General features: G+C 38.4%; 1 protein-coding gene across 2 annotated transcripts in view; it reads right to left on the bottom strand.

Moving 5' to 3' along the window:
• Nucleotides 1-911: 911 nt before the first annotated feature.
• Nucleotides 912-19,111, bottom strand: part of LOC131044935 (uncharacterized) — a 67,428-nt gene continuing 49,228 nt past the window's right edge. For both annotated transcript variants that reach the window (XM_057978415.2, XM_057978416.2), the window contains 9 exons: nt 5,143-5,333; nt 4,526-4,693; nt 4,320-4,425; nt 3,866-4,009; nt 3,539-3,703; nt 3,197-3,409; nt 1,887-2,081; nt 1,742-1,813; nt 912-1,570 (listed from right to left, as the gene is read on the bottom strand). In XM_057978415.2, coding sequence (XP_057834398.2) covers nt 1,412-1,570; nt 1,742-1,813; nt 1,887-2,081; nt 3,197-3,409; nt 3,539-3,703; nt 3,866-4,009; nt 4,320-4,425; nt 4,526-4,693; nt 5,143-5,333 — 1,413 coding nt within the window. In that variant the 3' untranslated portion in view covers nt 912-1,411. The remainder of the gene's footprint in view (nt 1,571-1,741; nt 1,814-1,886; nt 2,082-3,196; nt 3,410-3,538; nt 3,704-3,865; nt 4,010-4,319; nt 4,426-4,525; nt 4,694-5,142; nt 5,334-19,111) is intronic.

The following is a 19,111-nucleotide window of genomic DNA, read 5'->3' on the forward strand; positions in this document are numbered from 1 at the left end:
GTCATCACTGATAGTCGCCCCAAACTTGTCTAATATTGAGATGGTTTTGAGATGGCCTTAGAGCATCCTTCGTCTAGTTGTTGGGTCATCGTGGGGATATTCACTGACACAACTTTGGCCGCACACCTTGAATGCTATGTGGGGGCTCTTTGACCATCTCAAAACAACCTCAATATTGAACGCATCACAAGAATAGGGGTCATCATTGGTAGTTGCCCCAAACTTGTTTGATATCAAGACGATTCTGAGACAACCTTAGAGCCTCCTATGTCTAGCCATTGGATCGTCATGGGTATATTCACCACCACAACGTCGTCCGCACACCCCGATTCCTATGTGAGAGCTCTTCAGCCGTCTCAAAACGGCCTCAATATGGAACTCATCACGAGAATAGGGGTCATCACTAGTAGTCACCCCAAACTTGTTTGATATCGAGACCATCTCAAGGCAGCCTTAAAGCTCCCTCCATCTAGCTTTATGTGAGGATATAGAGAGATGTAGAGAGAGGGGGAGATGGGAGGATATATATATACTCTTTGTCCCATCTCATCCAAAAATTCAAAGTGACACTTTGGGCCACTTTATATTCTTCCTTGAGCTTGGTTGAATAATGTAAATGTCTTTTTGCTGGATATTTAATGTAACACAATATATACTTTCTGTTGTGTTGTTGCTCGACTACAAAAGCCAAAATGCAAGTTGTTATTGACAATCTCAGCCTGGAAAATTAAAGGCAACCTGGAAAATTAAAGGCATGAACAAAACAAAATATTAACATTTCAAGAAACTACTGGCAATAGATTATAAGAATACACTGGTTAACCAACCATGCTACCTACTGGTATAGACATAAGATTAAAAGATTAATGAATGACTTGATCTTCTGCTAATGTTCTACACCAAACCACCTCTAAAGAAGTTACTAGTTCAAATAATTATTGAGCTATGTAACAAATATGAAAAAGGCCAATCTCTGGCCAATTAATGGAGATTTGGCATCAGAACACAAGCTTCTGGGTTCTCTGCTTTTTATAGTGACTGATACAGCTTTTCAACACCTAAAAATCTTCCCTCTTATTTCCTTGAAAATACTTGAATAGACAAATAGAATATATGATTGAGAAACCATGCTACCTGCTCCTTAATTCAAGGAATAGGTAGTGCAGAACAAAATACAAACGAATGACTGATCTTGAAACAATAAAGATATCTTCTGCTGTTGTTCATGGGCCAGACCTTCCAAGAATGAAAGAATTATATACATAACAAGCTTCTGAGCTTTCTTTGATGATTCTCCTAAACAGCTGAAAGAATCCCTTTTTATTTTCTTGAGACAAATGAATTGATGCAGGCACATAGGCAGAAATAGAACATGTTAGATATCTATGAGTCATCTCAATTTGATGAATTCCTAGAGGTAATAATAATTTGATGAATCTGCACCATGGGGTGTCTCCCTACATAGCATAGAGCGTGCCTCCATTATAGAGCGCGGTGGATCCAGATCCTTCTCTTGCAAAGCATTTCCTTGCAATCTCTGCATCTGAGATGCAAAGGTATCATCTAGAATCTGAAAAAAATGACACCACAAAATTCACTGCATTGTCGGTTCCATCTGCCTGTTATAGAATAACAGGACCCCCGAAAAATATTTTCTAACATATCCATGCATGCAAAGAACTCCCTCTTCCACATAAATAGAAATAAAGCACAAAAGCAAATAAATCAATTAAATTCTTACCCCCAAGGCAAAGCAAGAACCTTTATACCAAGATCTATTTTCTTTCCTGTTTTCCAAGAAATAGAGCACATCCTGCTACATAAAACATGAAGAAGTTAGTTTAGTTACAAATGGGTATGAGTTGATCATTAAGTTAGAGAGTGACCTGTCCCATGCGGTCCCAAAAGCCCCGACAAATAGCTACAAAAATCCGGCTGTCAAACATATAATGGAGCTGGCAAATAGTTTCAATGAGCTGAGAATTGAGAAGCTGCATTCTTTCTCGAATCTCATTTTCTCCACCTGCCTCCTTTGTGTCCTGAAGAATTCTCTTCAGTTTTGTTGTGCGTTGCACATGCGTCTGTATTTTGTAAAAGTTTGTTAAAATCCTTAAAGTCAGCCCAAGCAACATAGAAGGATCAAACACATTTCAGCTAAATCAAGATGAACGTAAACCACTAACACAGCTGTAATTATTATAACATTGTCAGAAGAGCTATTGTGATACTTCAACCTAATAGAGAATAAGATGGAAATATCACACACCATCAACCAAATCAACACATGTAGAAAAATCCCCACACCTCAGCCAAATCAAAATGAACACAAACCACTAGCACAGTGGCATCACACATAAACAATCAACCAAGTCAATACAGAGAGAAAGATCATCACATGCCAGCCATATCAAGATGAACACAAATCACAAAATCATTGTATACACTATACACAAACAATCTACCAAATCAACACAGAGAGAATTATGTCAGCCAAATGAAAATCAACACATTTAGAAACATCATCACATGTCAGCCAAATCAAGATGAAAACAAACGATTAGCACAGTGGCTATCATTGAAATGCGATATGACTGAGCCATCATGATATTTCAGCATTATTAAGCATAAGGTGGGAACTAGATCAAAATCAATATCAGCCATTATGGGAAATACACAAGCACCATTGCGATGGTTCAGTGACCAGTCTAATAAAGAACAAGGTGGGAATTGCACAAAAAACAATTAGCCAAATCAACACATAGCAGCCAAATGAAAGATGAACACAAACCATTAGCAGTGGCATTTATTAAAATAAATTGCAATCAGATAAAGATCAGTATGATCCATCGTGATTCATCAACAGGCCAAATCCAATAAGCTAAATCAAAGTCAACATGACTCACTGTAATGATCCATCCCAAGAAAAAACAAGGTGGTTGGGATCATATCTACTCTGCAGACAGACAATCATTTCAGGCAATACTGCAGCAATGCAGTTTCTCTACATCAAAAGAAAAACTCATAAAGCATATTCAGGCAGATCAATATCTAAATATAAATGTAACAAACATCCTCAGTTTTTGAAGTTCTTTTGGTGTCATAGAATTATGGAAAATTAAATATAGACATATAAAGCAGCAGGATTAAGATTGAAAGGAAAAAAAATTAATTGATCATGGCAAAAGTTGGCACATACATTATCTGCAAGTCTCTCCACAATTGCTTGCAAGAATGTTTTGTATTTAGTTCTCAACATTACAGTGATGCCATTCAGTTGCTCTCCAAACACCAGTTTCTTATCTCCAGCAACAGGTGTAAGCACACATGATGCCCAGGACCTGAGTTGAATCTCGACTTTAGGATGCAGTGCATCAAGGATTCTCTTAATGGTGTTTAAGAATAAACCCAACTGCACATCAACGAACAAATATTTAAGCCATGCAGATCTACAAATTCTTTCAAGAACTCAGTGACACTGGCAAGTATATACATGATCAACACCCAAAGCACAAAAAATATAAAAGAGAAAAGAACTTACATGACTGGGAACACTGTAGAGGCATACTGAATTACGTCTTGCTAACTTTTGCATGTACTGTAGACCAAATTTTTTTGGTATTATGCCAGCTTTTAATGGAGTCAGGACCTCACTATACTGTTTCTCCAATGCTCTCATTACTGCTCTCTCTACAGTTGTTATGGCCTTAAAATCAACAAATATCTTGAATTAATACACTTCCAAATGGGTGACTTTGAAAATTAAAATTAAAAGCAATGACAAGATCTACAAAAAAACAAAAAGTACATTTTGTTCTGCTACATGCTGAAATACTAAACATCTAAGACAAAAATGTCTACCACATACATTTTCCAAATCAATGGAGTATTCAGGCCAGCGGTTTATAATTGCTTCATATTCATTCAAAGTATCTTTGATGCGCTCATACATTTCCTCAACAAATGGTGATGTTGAGTGCTGTGTCATTGTTTGAGTTTCTATCAAACGAACCTAGAATGAAATGATATATAATCAATGTTAGCGGTACCAGACACATACTATGCCATTGGAATTTCTTCTTCAAATCCAAGGACCATTTTATGCAGACTGGAACTAGTGAATCCAGAATTTGACAAATCAGATTAAAAAGTAAATAATTAACAAATCTAATATGAATACTTATGAAACTAACATTTATAAAGTCACAAGAAAGTGCTACATTGAGATCTACTGCCTATTAAAGGCTACCTAAAGTCACTAAATACACCTTTGTGCTCAAAGTGAAATCCAAACAAGCACACATTATCAATGAGCAACTCACTTTTTCAAGCTTGCAGAAATCAAGCAGATAAAGCCGCTTGTCCTGAATCCAAAGAACAATATACAAATGAAACAATTCTTTTGAATCCACGCCTCCCTTTATAGGACTGCAATAAGAATTCAGTATTAGATCATTAATTCTAGAAAAGAAACAGACACATTTATCATTCAATAATATAGATAACTTTCTCTTTAAAGTGAAAGTACCAAATATTCCAGGATGCCAGATCCCTTTGGAAATCGGCGGTTGCAATTAGCAGCTCTATCACAGGTGTTGAAGGGCTAGACGGAGGGCAAGCAACAAGAAATGCCCGTAGTCTATTGCACAGCTCCAAATTGTATACACCAGCAGTTATGTTTGGGAGATCAATACAACTGAAAAAACATAAAGGCACATATATGTCATGCAGGACCTCAGAAAAATTAAAGCTAAAAAATATTATGGACCACCTAGACAAAACCTCTCATCTTAAAATTACAAGAGGATTCTTCAAAACAGCACAGATTTTTGTTAGCATGTTTTTATTTCAAGTGCTGCAATCAGTTTAGGACGTTTAGTATCAAATCCCAATCCTTTTGTTTGTTGCTTCTTAGGTACTAATTCAGGTAGGAGGAGTTCTACAATGCTCTGCTTTTGGGAGCCAATGGGACCCTTGCCATCATATCCCATTTTTTGTAAAATTTAAAGCCTTTACCATAGTTTTCAACAGGTTTCCTGACATTATCTTGATCTGATTGTTCTTGTACAATTGAAAAAGTATAATCTTCCACACACAAGCAGTACATAAATTTGAGGGTTCACTTGCTTTAACCCTGATGAATACCTTGGTAGAATGTGTTTATTGTGGATTGCAATATCAGTGTGCACTTCATCTCTAATGTGCATGCAGAGTGCCTTCATTTTCAGGTAAGCTGTAGATGTAGTTAAGGAATCCATCAAAAATCCATCATTGTTGCTCGTTAAAAATTCATCAGTTTCTGCCATGTGCCGCTTGCATCTTTTTCTTGCAGCCATCTGTAAATATAAACCACAAGAATGACTTTTTAAGCTTATTTGAAAGAATGATCCCAGACTCCCTTAAAAGAAAATAAGAAACAAGGTCACAAGTATAAAAAAGTAGTAGATAACAATTCACTGCATTATGCAATGCAAAGAGTATCAACATCAAAAGAAAAGTGAAGTAGAGCACCTTTGATATCTTGTGCATAGAGCATAATTAGACAACAGTGGTGATTCTATTGAATATGATGTTAGAAAATAATTAAACAACAATGTCCTCATCAATATAATTCAGAAGAGTCAATTCAAATCTGACCATAGCTAAAATTTGTGTATTGCTAGAAAATCTGCAATGATTGAAGCAGATTCATCCTCAGACAATATTCAGAATAATCATGCAATTCAAGGATCATTTATACAATCATGTCATTTATATTTTTTCAAACCCCTGAAGCAATATTTTATTTTATGCCCATATCCTTTAAATATCCAACCAGACACCATGCCAACATCCATAACTATCTTGATCTTGAGAAACCAAAGACAAGTTAAGCTTATGCATATAAGAGATGACCCTTACTACTGAGGAATAAATAATTGCAGCATTTTTTTTATATCTACGGAGGCTGTCATGAGCACAAGGATGCCTGTAAATGACGACTGCTTGAGCATGGAACCTCTTGCAGGCATCTTCAGACCTTCCTAGTTTTTCTGCCTATCACTGTCAGATAGATTCTATTGCAAGTACATCATCATCAATGATAAAGCGTGAAGTCAGTGAATATTTCTTTCTTTGAGGATGAATAATTTCAGAAGTTTCTATTAGACTGGTTATGGATTCTACATAATCCCTCTCTGTATCCATATTATTTAATGATATTTCCTCTATGAACCCCAGAACCTATTCCTCATGTTTGCTATAGTTATCATGCTATATCTGACCAGACATGCCAACATCCATATCTGTCGATCTTATGAAACCAAAGGCAGTTTATGTATATTAAATCTAGAGTCAAGTTAAAGACTTGGACTTATAATACTGAGGAGCAATTTTCGTCATTTCTTTTGGAGGCAGTCATGAGTCCCAGGGTGCCAGTAAATGATGATCAGCCCTCTCTTGGGTGCTTCACACTTTTTTTCCTACTTTTGCATGTAACTGTCAGACAGCTTCTGTAGCAGTATATTGTGAACAATGACAAAGCCTGATTTCAATAAATATGTCTCTTCTCAAGAAGAATAGTTCTGGAAGTTCTTTGTATTGATTTGACTGGATCCATATAATTCAATGATATTTCCTCTATGAATCCCAAAAGCTATTCATGTTTGCTTGGAATCAATTTTCTTTCACAGAAATAAAACCTGGACTAGGAAACCCCATCAAAAGCATTTTCTTGGGGAATCAAACACTATTGGGGTTTCCAACTAGCTTGACAAATGTTATAAAACCATGGCTTATTCCAACATTTTCTATTGACATCTCTAGTCCCGCAGGGCTTTTACAAAATTTTCCACCAGAAATTGGACCCTACCCATATTTAATCTTATGTACATAAAATGTTAGGTTCAAAGACTTGGACTGAATACTGTGGTTTTTTTGCCTATCGTTGTGAGACAAATTCTACTTTAGGTACCTCATGTTCAATGCTAAAACCTGAATTCAATTGTTATCTATCTAATTGCAGGGCAAATAGTTCTTCAGGATAAAGGATTCTACATAAGCCCTTAATGGATTCATATTATCAATATTGTTTTCCATATAAATGAATATCTCATAAGCTATTTATGTATTGTTTGCTTGGAACCAATTATATTTACCAGAGAGTGTATATGGGAACCACCATCATAAGCATTTGCATGAGAAATCCAAACAGTGCTTAGGTTTTCAATTACCTTGAAAAATGATAAAAAATCCCATCTGATTCAAGAGGTTTATTAACGTCTGTGGAATTCCATCATTTGTTATGACATATCCAGTCTCACAGGGTTTTAGCAGAAGACCCTTTTTTATTTCAGCTTATTATAGTGTTTTTTACACAAGCAATTTTCCACCAGAAATTGGACCCTAGCCATTAATATTTCAAACCCCATTTCCTTATTGTTTCACATTTTCTATTCCTGGCTCTTGTGCAACATAATCCCTTAATTACTGTTTTTTTTAAATCTTTCTCCTTCATTTGTAATCTTTGGCATTAGACAACGTGCCTCTACGTGTCTGCCCACATTTTGACCAGAAATTTGACCCTCAGCCTACATGTACCTTGCTAAGCTCTAATCCTTTCTTTGTTCTGCTTTCAAATACTTGGTGCAAAATAATCCTTTCTTTAACATTTTTATTTTTCTTGATAATTCTCCTTCATTTGTAATTCTTTGTACTAGACAACACGGCTCTATATGTCTGCCTACAGTTTTTGACCAGGAATTTTTCACTTATTCTTGGTGGGTTGTAGTTTTTTCTTTACAATTTCAACATTTTAAGCAGAGTATCAAAACTCGCCGTGAGTCAAGCGAGTTTGCCGAGTTGGCGAGTCGAGCCAAGCTCGATGAGTTTTGACAACTCGTGACTCAAACTCGGTGAGTTTTGCTCATAACTCACCTGACTCGCAAGTCAGGCAAGTTATGGCAAAACTTGCCGAGCTCGAGCTCCAGGACTCGCGCTGCTAGATCCATATATGCAGGAGATGAGGATAAGTAAGGCCCCATTTGGGAGATTATTGATAGGAGATGGCAGAACCAGCTTTACAAGCCCATCCATGCAGCAGCCTATTACCTCAATCCGGCATTTCAATTCCGTGATGACTTCAAGGTGGATGAGGAGCTTCTTAGTGGCCTGTATACAGTGGTACAGAAGTTGTGTACTGATAGCACATCCTCAAGTACAACCCTCCAGCTGGATAAATATAATAATCAAGAAGGGGCAATCTTCGCAAGCAGCATGTGCATAGAGGCTCGGACACAATTGCAGCTAGGTAGAAATATATGTAAACTTAAGATTCTTGATTTTATAATCTAGCCTTAAAGTTGGAAATGAGATTGATTTTTTTTTTCTTTTCGTTATTTCAGATAGATGGTGGCAAATGTTTGGACCCTCAACCCCAAACCTTCAAAAAATTGTGTTTGAGCACATCCACATGAAGAGGCGCAATAGATTATCTGTGCAGAGGTTGAATGATCTTGTTTTTGTTCATTACAACCTTCGTCTTAGGACCAGACAGATTTTGTACACTGACTCCTCTCTGATCACTCTAGCGGAGATCGATCCAGAGTCTGAGTGGATCACTGAGTCTACTGATCCCCTGTCTTCACTGAGGAGGACCATGAGTGGGTTGACCAGGCAAACAGAGAGGCTGAGGCTGTGTCTATGGCAGAGGAGGAGGATAGAGCATGATCCGGCACAGGCACAACTGATGTTGATCATTGTGGCACCTCACAGGCGGAGACTATGGCTACTCAGTCATCCAAGACCTACCTTAGACACCTTTGTAGGAGGCAAACAGACTACTCAGTGAGTCTGAGTGGATCATTGAGTCTACCGATCCCTGTCTTCACTGAGGAGGACCATGAGTGGGTTGACCAGGCAGACAAAGAGGCTGAGGCTGTGTCTATGGCAAAGGAGGAGGATAGAGCATGATCCGGCACAGGCACAACTGATGTTGATCATTGTGGCACCTCACAGGCGGAGACTATGGCTACTCAGTCATCCAAGACCTACCTTAGACACCTTTGTAGGAGGCAGATAGACTACTCTGAGGCTAAGGCGGAGGATGAGCTAAAGCCTGAGCCATAGACTTATTTTTGTTTACAGTTACATATATGTTTGGGAACATTTGATGTCATGGATTTTATATACATTTGACAACATTTATAACTCTATATATCTATGTTTTCTATTTCCTTCAGCTACAATTTACATTTATACTCATGTGATGGATGTATGTTTATGTATGTGATCAAATTAGCTTCCATTTGATGATGTTATAGTGTCTTTAAGCTTTATTCAATAATGGGTGCATGAAACAAGTTTTAAATCGTTAAAAATCTCTAAATTTCAAGGGTTTTTTTATTTTGCCGAGTCACGAGTCGAGTCGGCCTTGCCGAGTCCGAGTTGAATCCGAGTCTGGGAACTTTGATAGGAGATGGCAGAACCAGCTTCACAAGCCCATCCATGCAGCAACCTATTACCTCAATCCGGCATTTCGATTCCGTGATGACTTCAAGGTGGATGAGGAGGTTCTTAGTGGCCTGTATACAGTGGTACAGAAGTTGTGTACTGATAGCACATCCTCAAGTACAACGCTCCAGCTGGATAAATATAATAATCAAGAAGGGGCAATCTTCGCAAGCAGCATGTGCATAGAGGCTCGGACACAATTGCAACCAGGTAGAAATATATGTAAACTTAAGATTCTTGATTTTATAATCCAGCCTTAAAGTTGAAAATGAGATTGATTTTTTTTTCTTTTCGTTATTTCAGATAGATGGTGGCAAATGTTTGGACCCTCAACCCCAAACCTTCAAAAAATTGTGTTTGAGCACATCCACACGAAGAGGCGCAATAGATTATCTATGCAGAGGTTGAATGATCTTGTTTTTGTTCATTACAACCTCCGTCTTAGGACCAGACAGATTTTGTACACTGACTCCTCTCTGATCAAATGTTGGAAATGAGATTGTTTTTTTTTTCTTTTCATTATTTCAGATAGATGGTGGCAAATGTTTGGACCCTCAACCCCAAACCTTCAAAAAATTGTGTTTGAGCACATCCACACGAAGAGGCGCAATAGATTATCTTTGAAGAGGTTGAATGATCTTGTTTTTGTTCATTACAACCTCCGTCTTAGGACCAGACAGATTTTGTACACTGACTCCTCTCTGATCACTCTAGCGGAGATCCATCCAGAGTCTGAGTGGATCACTAAGTCTACCGATCCCTGTCTTCACTGAGGAGGACCATGAGTGGGTTGACCAGGCAGACAGAGAGGCTGAGGCTGTATCTATGGCAGAGGAGGAGGATAGAGCATGATCCGACACAGGCACAATTGATGTTGATCATTGTGGCACCTCACAAGTGGAGACTATGGCTACTCAGTCATCCAAGACCTACCTTAGACACCTTTGTAGGAGGCAGACAGACTACTCTGAGGCTAAGGCGGAGGATGAGCTAAAGCCTGAGCCATAGACTTATTTTTGTTTACAGTTTACATATATGTTTGGGAACATTTGATGTCATGGATTTTATATACATTTGACAACATTTATAACTCTATATATCTATGTTTTCTATTTCCTTCAGCTACAATTTACATTTATACTCATGTGATGGATGTATGTTTATGTATGTGATCAAATTAGCTTCTATTTGATGATGTTATAGTGTCTTTAAGCTTTATTCAATAATGGGTGCATGAAACAAGTTTTAAATCGTTAAAAATCTCTAAATTTCAAGGGTTTTTTATTTTGCCGAGTCACGAGTCGAGTCAGCCTTGCCGAGTCCGAGTTGAGTCCGAGTCTAGGAACTTTGATTTTAAGTATCTTTCTGCTTAATTGTTAGTGATCCTCTACAGTGTATGTTTTTCAATAGCTTCTGTTGTTGATCAGTTTTTGCTGTCCCCATCTGTTTTATCAAGATATCTAACTGTAATTCAAACATACATTTGACCCCCAACCTACTCGTACACCTATTTCCAAAATACCATTTCTAATTTTTTCCATTTTCCCCTTCCAATGTTTTCCTATTTTCATTGTTTTAAGGCCTCACTAATTCAATAATCAGTTTTGCTTGTGTCAGTGTTGTGACCATTTCACACATCGCCCCATTGCAAATGGGGACCCCCTCTTTTTGCTCGTTTTTCGCTCGCTTTTCGTTTCGCTTTTAGGATTTTGTTAGTCAGTCAATTGTCTGGATTTAGAGTCAAGCCTTAGGGTTTTAATTGCCGTCTTTTCAGGCCAGAATCCGGTCAGTTTTTGAGAGCTTTTGAGCTTCCTTTCGAAGGATGCAAATTTTGAATGCAATGAATTCGCCAGAATGGTCTATTTCAAATTGGAATTTTTTAGTGCAGAGCTTAAATTTGTCTAAGTGTTGAAGATGAAATGTGAATTTTGACCAATTGACCAATTTTGACCAAATTTTGAGTTCTTTGATTTTTGATCCCGGACATTGAGAATGATTTGTTTTCGCCTTGTGAAGTGATAAAATGTATAAAATCATGTTATTTTGGCCTGTAGGAGCAAGTTCGCTCCTGTACCTTAGTGAAGGACCGGAGCTACAAATCAAATTTTGCTCTGTCCTTGCAGGATTTTTAATGACTTGACGATTTGAAGAGGTCCAAGGAGATATGTTTTATCAAATGAATATAACTTGAAGTGCAAACATGAAGGAGAATGACCCAGAATGCTAAAATCGCTCCTGTCCCTCAGGAAAGGACCAGGGCGAAATACTTTGTAGCTCCCGTCCCTCTCCAAGGGACCAGAGCGATGTTCTTCATAAGGCGAGATTCAGGCGAAGATCAAGTCAAGTTTATGTTTGAAGGCAAGGACAGAGGTGAAATGAACTCATTGAAGATAAATTGAAGATCATGAAACATCAACAAGGACCCTAAATGCTTAAGTTCGCTCCTGTCCCTCAGGAAGGGACCAGAGCGATTTTTGTTATAGATGATTTTTCTTGCCAAGTTACAATCGATCTCAAGGCATGGATGAATAAAGGGGTACATTACGAATCCGTTGAATATAAGTTTTGAAGATGACGAAGTAAAATGAAGCCCACAAGAGCAGGATCGCTCCTGTTCCTCTCCAAGGGACCAGGGCGATACAATGAGTTTGTTGCCTTTTCTTCAAGTTCAAAACCGTTCCTCCAAATTCAAGACATTTCAAGATGAAGAACAAGGTGGCAAGAACGTCTTAAGGCATCTTCATCAAGCATGAAGTATCCAGAATTGCCAACGTTGAAGGAATTACACTAAGACCCCCAGTTCGCTCTTGTCCCTCAGGGAGGGACCAGAGCGATATTTCCATAAAGGCATAGATTTCAAAAGTTAAGCAAGTTTCAAGCGACCAAGGGGAATCAAGGGATGTCATTTCACGCATTGAAGGTAATGGCAAGTTGAAGAACATGAGAACAAACTCAAAACCTTGAATTTCGCTCCTGTCCCTCAGGAAGGGACCAGAGCGATATTGAATGTATTGACTAATTCATGCAAAAATCACGTTAAGGCAAACTTTTACAAGGTTGTAAAAGATTCAAGGCGTCTTTTGAAGGAGATATACCAAAGGGTTGAACGTTAAAATATTATCAAATGAGCTATAGAGCCTATATCGCTCCTGTCCTTTGGACAAGGACCAAAGCGATTTCATTAAAAACACTCATGCTCCTTCAAAATCAAGACAATGCAAGGATTGGCGAAGTTAAGGACGTCCTTTGGAAGACAATGAACGAAGAACGAAGATCAAATGTTTACAAATTTGAGCCAGGACATGGAGATCGCTCCTGTCCCTCTCCAAGGGACCAGGGCGATATTTGCCAAAACACATGATATCCTTTGAAGATCACATTAAGATAAAGTCGCACATGGTTTTAGACATCATTTGGAAGGCGATGCAAAGGGAAATGGACGTTAAATATTACCAATTTGAGCTTAAAATGGAGAAAAGACAAGGATCGCTCCTGTCCCTCTCCAAGGGACAAGGGCGATGATCCTTTAAACATCAAAATGTCTTGTGAAAAGCAAGTGGGACGAGCATGGAATGAACAAGCGATGTTATTATTTGCCTTATGATGAAAATTGGAGTTTGAAGATGCAAGATCAACGTGAAAACATGAAGATCGCTCCTGTCCCTCTCCAAGGGACCAGGGCGATAATGGTTATAAAGGCATTTGTTCACACAGGCAAGACAATCAAACTCGAAGGACCCGACAAAGTGGTTGATTTGAACGCGGAGATGAAGACTTTGGACGACAAAAACGCAAGAATCATGACCAAAATAGTGGATCGCTCCTGTCCCTCTCCAAGGGACCAGGGCGATGAGGTACGTATCTACCATTTTCAAAATTTTGGCGCTAAATAAACATCTTTGAATTCATTTTAAATGCTAAAGTTTGATAAATTCAAAAACTCAATTAATTAGTATTTAAATATTGCGCTTAATATTTATTAATTATTTTGCCTTAAAAAAAATCGAGTTTATTAATTAAAAATAAAAGGCATTTAATAATTAATTAATTAATAAAAAAATCGATTGGAGCGCTTGGTATTTTAAAGGTCGGCCTTGTTATTTTATTAAAAAATCGTTTAAAATTGCCTTATTTTTACCAAGTCGGCCTTGGGGGTGAATGGTGAGGTGAGCGCTATAAAGGGAGAGGTGAAATCTTCATTTTCACAATATTATTTATCATCTCACACATGCGATTGGAGGAAGAAAGTGCGAATTGTGTTTGGAGAAGTGTGAATTTCATTCCAAGAAAGGTGGTGCGAACTATCATCCAAGGTGACGCTAACATCATCCAAAGGTGGTGCGAGACTTGGAGATTTATTTGTGCGAACTTGAAGATCCATTTGAACGAATTTTGAAGATCACGTCAAAGGCAACTCAAAAGGTGGCGAATTGCTATTTTGCTAAGGCGATTACATTGAAGGCTATTTTCGATCTTTTTGCCTAGGCGATTTTGTCCTTTTTGCATTCTAGAGTTAGCTCTCTATTGAGGTATGGCGATTTGATTTTATTGTTTTATTTATTCATCGTCATATTTTAAATTTTGAATTTTTTGAAATTTTGAATTCCTAGCTCAATCGTTTCATTTTAGGAAATGATAACTCAAAGACTTATCATGAAGTTTCCTAAAATTTATCCTCTAATCTATGTTATTTATTGCAAAATCTAGTTCTCATTATGAAATGTTGTGTAGGTATGGTGACCCCGAAGGCGGGAGCATCCACCAGTCGCTCAGCTCTCATGAAAGAAGATCAGAAGACCGAAGAAGTGGAGACCAAGATCGTGTCGAAGTGGAGCAACATTGGAGATACAAACTTGGGTAACTTTAGCACGAAGAAGTTTCGAGAGGTCCCTTACATTGGCAAGCCATCACCTATCGCCCGGAGAATAATCGAGAGTGGCATCATTAAGGCGGCCGGCTTTCCTCCAGCTGTTCAATGCCATGAGTTGATGATCGAATGTGCTCGTCACTATGATCCACAGTCCAGAACGATCGTGTCCAAAGAGGGAAACACTTTGGCGTACCTTTCAAAGGAAGCTATAAGTGAAGCTTTCCATCTTCCAGAGCACAGGGACATGATATACAAGAGCATAGAAGGAGCCAGATCAATGTACGAAGATGATCCAGATGCTTGTCTAAGCATTATCAATAAGAACTGGCTACTTAAGAGCCCTCCCCGTCTGAGCAAGGTCCCGAACACACCGCACAGGATTGATTTCCAGGAGGAGTACAGAGATTTAATTACCATGCTCAACCGAGTTACAGGAGCCCCTCATGCCTTCTATTTTGAGAAGTGGATGTTTTACTTCATCCAGGTGATCGTTCAGGGAAAAGGTACGATACATTGGGCTAGGATGATTAGCCATTGCTTGGACGTACAGTTGAGGAGACTCAAGGCTACTAAGTCCTTCCACATGAGTTCTTACGTCATCTATGCCTTGATCAGGAGTGTTGAATACGCAGGACTACCTCACAGAGGAGTGATTGGAAGAGGACCCGGCGAGGTCAGAGCTTGTGATTCCTATGCCTACTTGCATCATCCGCCAGGGAGCAACTACAAGTTGGTTAATGATACTTTCGCGATGAACATCACAAGGACGTTGCAAGGTGGAATTCACAACAGGTTATCTCAGGATGCCCAGGAATTCATAAAGAGGTACGGTGCTTGGTTCATTCAGTTTCCGAAGTTCACTTATATTAGAGTGCATGGATGTCCTTTACCTCCATACATGTTGCCGAGATATCCGACAGACAGAATTGTGTTACTTGAAGTAACAAGGCAGTTGGCAGCATATGTGAAGGCATTCAGACACAGACATCAGAATGGAGTTCCAGTACCTATCATTTTGGGTAATTCAGTTGAGGTATGTCCTAATGCTTTAGCTATGGATGACGCAGAGAAGGAGTTAGCCTTGTATTCTTTTTCATCTTTTGCTTTGAGAGAAAGCTTTGATCCACATGGACATTTAGAGGAGACAGTCGGCAGGAAGTTTAGACATGAGTATCAGGTTGAAGATTTTATGATGAATCTCTTAGATGATCTTGAAGTGAAACGAAAAATGCATTCTAGATTGCCTTTGGATTTCATCAGGAAATGCAGGATTTACAGAGTGGCCGACCAAGCTCAGGACAGTGGCAGACATATCCAGTCTTCCTATGATCGAGAAAGCAAAACAATAAGGTTAGATTGGAATGAGCCCGAGGTCGTGGATTTAGATACTTTGATGGCACCGGTCTTGTCTTGTACTCGCAGATGGGTTGACATTCAACATCAGAAATTGAGAGAACAAGGCATAGCCATGACTTTCACTTTGGAAGAGAAACCTGCCGAAGGTGGAGCTAGTGTGAGTGAAGGCAATCCTAATCCTAGAAATTCAGGTGAAGGAAACCTTCGATGTGCCAGTGAGGGCAATCTCCATTCAAGAGGTTCGAAGAGGAAAGAGAGACCTGGAAAGAGAGAATCTTCCAAGAAGAAACAAGAGGCTAACAGAGATCGATCATCCGATACTTCTTCTAGACCTGAGAAGAGAACAATTCAAGTAGAAGAATCCATGGAGTCGATGGTACAGAATGATAGGCAGGAGGAAGGACAGGCACAGCATGGGTCACCAGATGGATCTCTCCAAGACTATGAGTTAGATGAAGACAAAGAAGACAATGAAATATCATCTCCTCCCAGACAAGAAGAAATAGTGCATAAAGAGATTCAAGTTCAAGAAACAAGATCGATTATCCCAGATTGGTTGAAGGAAAGATTAACCAAGGTGATCGTAGTAGAGGACGAGGACAATGCAATTGATTTAGAGAGCCTTGTTGGACGTTCACACGAAGTAACAGAGAAGAGAAAGGCTACCAAGATGTCCAAGATGATTCGAGATGAGACTGGATCCAGGAAATTGCAGATAGCTACACCGGCAGCAGACAAATATGAAGGTGAGATCCTAGCAGAAGAATATGATATACAGACTTTTGAGTTAGGACCATCCACAACAGAGCAGACTTTAGATGATGCTACCGATTCATTTGAAGCATTGAAAGACAAGCTTAGAGAAGAAATGGAGAAGAATAGAAAGCTTGAGAGAGAGGTCGGTGCATGGAGGACATATTTCAGTCACATCAATGAACCTTTGGGACGTCAGGATCCAGCTAGATCACCAGTGCAAGCACTTCCACTTCAGTCAATCAATGAGGCAGAGAGATTCAGGAACATGGTCCAACGTACAAGTAATTGGATGGATAGATCTCATACAGTGGCTATAGAATTTGCAACAAGGATGATGAAGATTATTCATCAAGCTATCCAAGTTCTTGAGATGATCCACAATTTGATGATAACAGTAGCTGCATTCGCCCATACCAAGGATGTTATCATTCCTGTCTTGAAAGTTATTAGACACACATCAAGGAAGGTCTTAGCACAAGAGAAGATCTTGGATGGAGAATCTCACAGTTTGTTTCATTGGTCAACCTTACTCCATATGAAGAATGTTTTCTTTGAAGACATCAGTACTAGATGTGGCCAAGTTGAGGAGGTGATCAATCCGATCCAGGACAGAGTATTTGAGGTACTTTGTACCATTCTTGGCAGAAGGATCGAGGTCGAGACAGATGTGGATATGCAGGAACTAGAGGATAGAATCAAGATCATCTTTTGCAAGGACGCAAATGTTACAGATGAGCAATATGATCAGATGTTTGCCACCATGCTCCTGATTGAAAGAACGAAAGAACTTGAAGCTTCATGGGACGCAGTTCTCCTAGATGCATTTGATCAAGTCATCCACTTGGAAGAGAGTATGAAGAATCTTCCCGAGATTCCAATCACAGAAATCGAAGGAATCGTATCAAGATTCATTGCATATGCCAAGAAAGAACATTGGAAAGGGAATAAGGTTCTAGATGAAAGGTTGTTATAGATGACATGGCATCTTATTCGTCATTGGTTTATGTCTCCTAGGTTTTTGTGCCAAATTTAATATTTGGCTATGCATTTAATATTGTTCAGTAAAAAGGAGGCCATTTGTAACAAACCCTAATTAGGGTTTAGGTGTCATGATCTTGACCGTTGATCTACTTTCAATCTGGACCTTTCATTGTAATTGGGGATGCTATTTATACCCCCATTTTTCATTTCATTTGATAATAGTGTAATAGTCAATAGTTGATGTAATAGAGAAGAGAGATTAGAGCTAGAAGCAATTTTATTTTGTAGCAAGATTGAGTTTTGAAGAGAGGAATTCAAGCAATTGTTGTATATGATGACTTGGAAATCAATGAAATATTGAAGTTATGGTGTTTTGTTGCAAATTTCTTGAGTTATCTTCATGGTTGTTTGATTTACTTGAATTGTGCTCAATCAAAGTAGCTTGTTAATTTGAAGGACATAGTGTGAGACTTGATCTTTGGTAGGATTCGTAATCCAAACCACTAGCTTCTTGCTGATTGTAGGAACGCCTTGTGTGGTCGACTGGAGAATACTTTGAGTCCCTTAACCTTCAATCATTATTGTATCTTGGATATGTACCTTCGTGGTAGTGTCTTTGATCTTTGATGCATTGAATATCATTTTGTTACCTTAGAAGATCGCATCAATTTCAATTGAGTTGTTATCTTATGGCAAAATTGAAGTTGGTTGAATCTTGCCAAGTCTTGTCTACATGAAGTCATTCTTAGGGTTAGACTAGATTAGACCTCTTTCAAACCCTACTCCTTTTGTTATTTTTTGAATAGTTTCCTTAGTTTAGCAAATCTTGAACTTTCGGAATGCGTAAGACCCCTTGAAGGAAACAGCAAATCACATCATACCGCTGGAAGCTTGTCCACACGTAGAGACCCTACTAAAAGAACCTTGGAGTCTACCTAACTGATCCTTTACGCGAATCTTCAGCAGTTAGAGACTATTTTCTCAAGAGAGGATAAGATGCCTATTGGTATTTTATTCTGTGTATGATTGTGTATAAAATACACGTCAACAGTCAGCCAACTAAATTCTCTTTGACTGGCTTAGTGTTGTTTTCTCTGAAGCCAAAAGTCAATTGTACATTAATAAGTTGTAATAGGTTCATGCTGTATATAAGAATTGCAAATTTTTGTGAAAGGCAAATTTAAACATCAATGTACAAAACTATTAGTATTGTAGAAATAAGCTCTCAAGTAAACTGAGCTTTACACAATCTTGTAGTAGAATGGAATTATCTTACTTCGAGAATTACTAAAAACTGACAGTTAAGGAGAGAAACTGGATTTCAAGACTTTTTAGTGATAAAATTGATAAAAATCATTAAAATCATTGTCAAGGAAAGGCACATCTTGCCTTCAGAATGTCACAAGAATGCATTTTTTCCTAACATGGATCAACCATATTGGACAGTTGTAGAGCAAAATTTGAAAGCTGATGCCAAAGGCTCAAAAAATGTTCCTTCTGAATGAGGGAAAAAAAATCAAGTCCAAATGAATTAAAAGGACCCTGAAGAAAAGACACCATGTAAAATTTATGTCAAAATCATTCCATACCTACTATATGAAGAAAAAAGGAAAGAGCTCAATTATATTTGTAATAAAGAATTCAAGGTTACCTACAATTCAA

Source organism: Cryptomeria japonica, chromosome 1 (genome assembly GCF_030272615.1).
Source record: "Cryptomeria japonica chromosome 1, Sugi_1.0, whole genome shotgun sequence".
Classification (NCBI taxonomy): domain Eukaryota; kingdom Viridiplantae; phylum Streptophyta; class Pinopsida; order Cupressales; family Cupressaceae; genus Cryptomeria; species Cryptomeria japonica.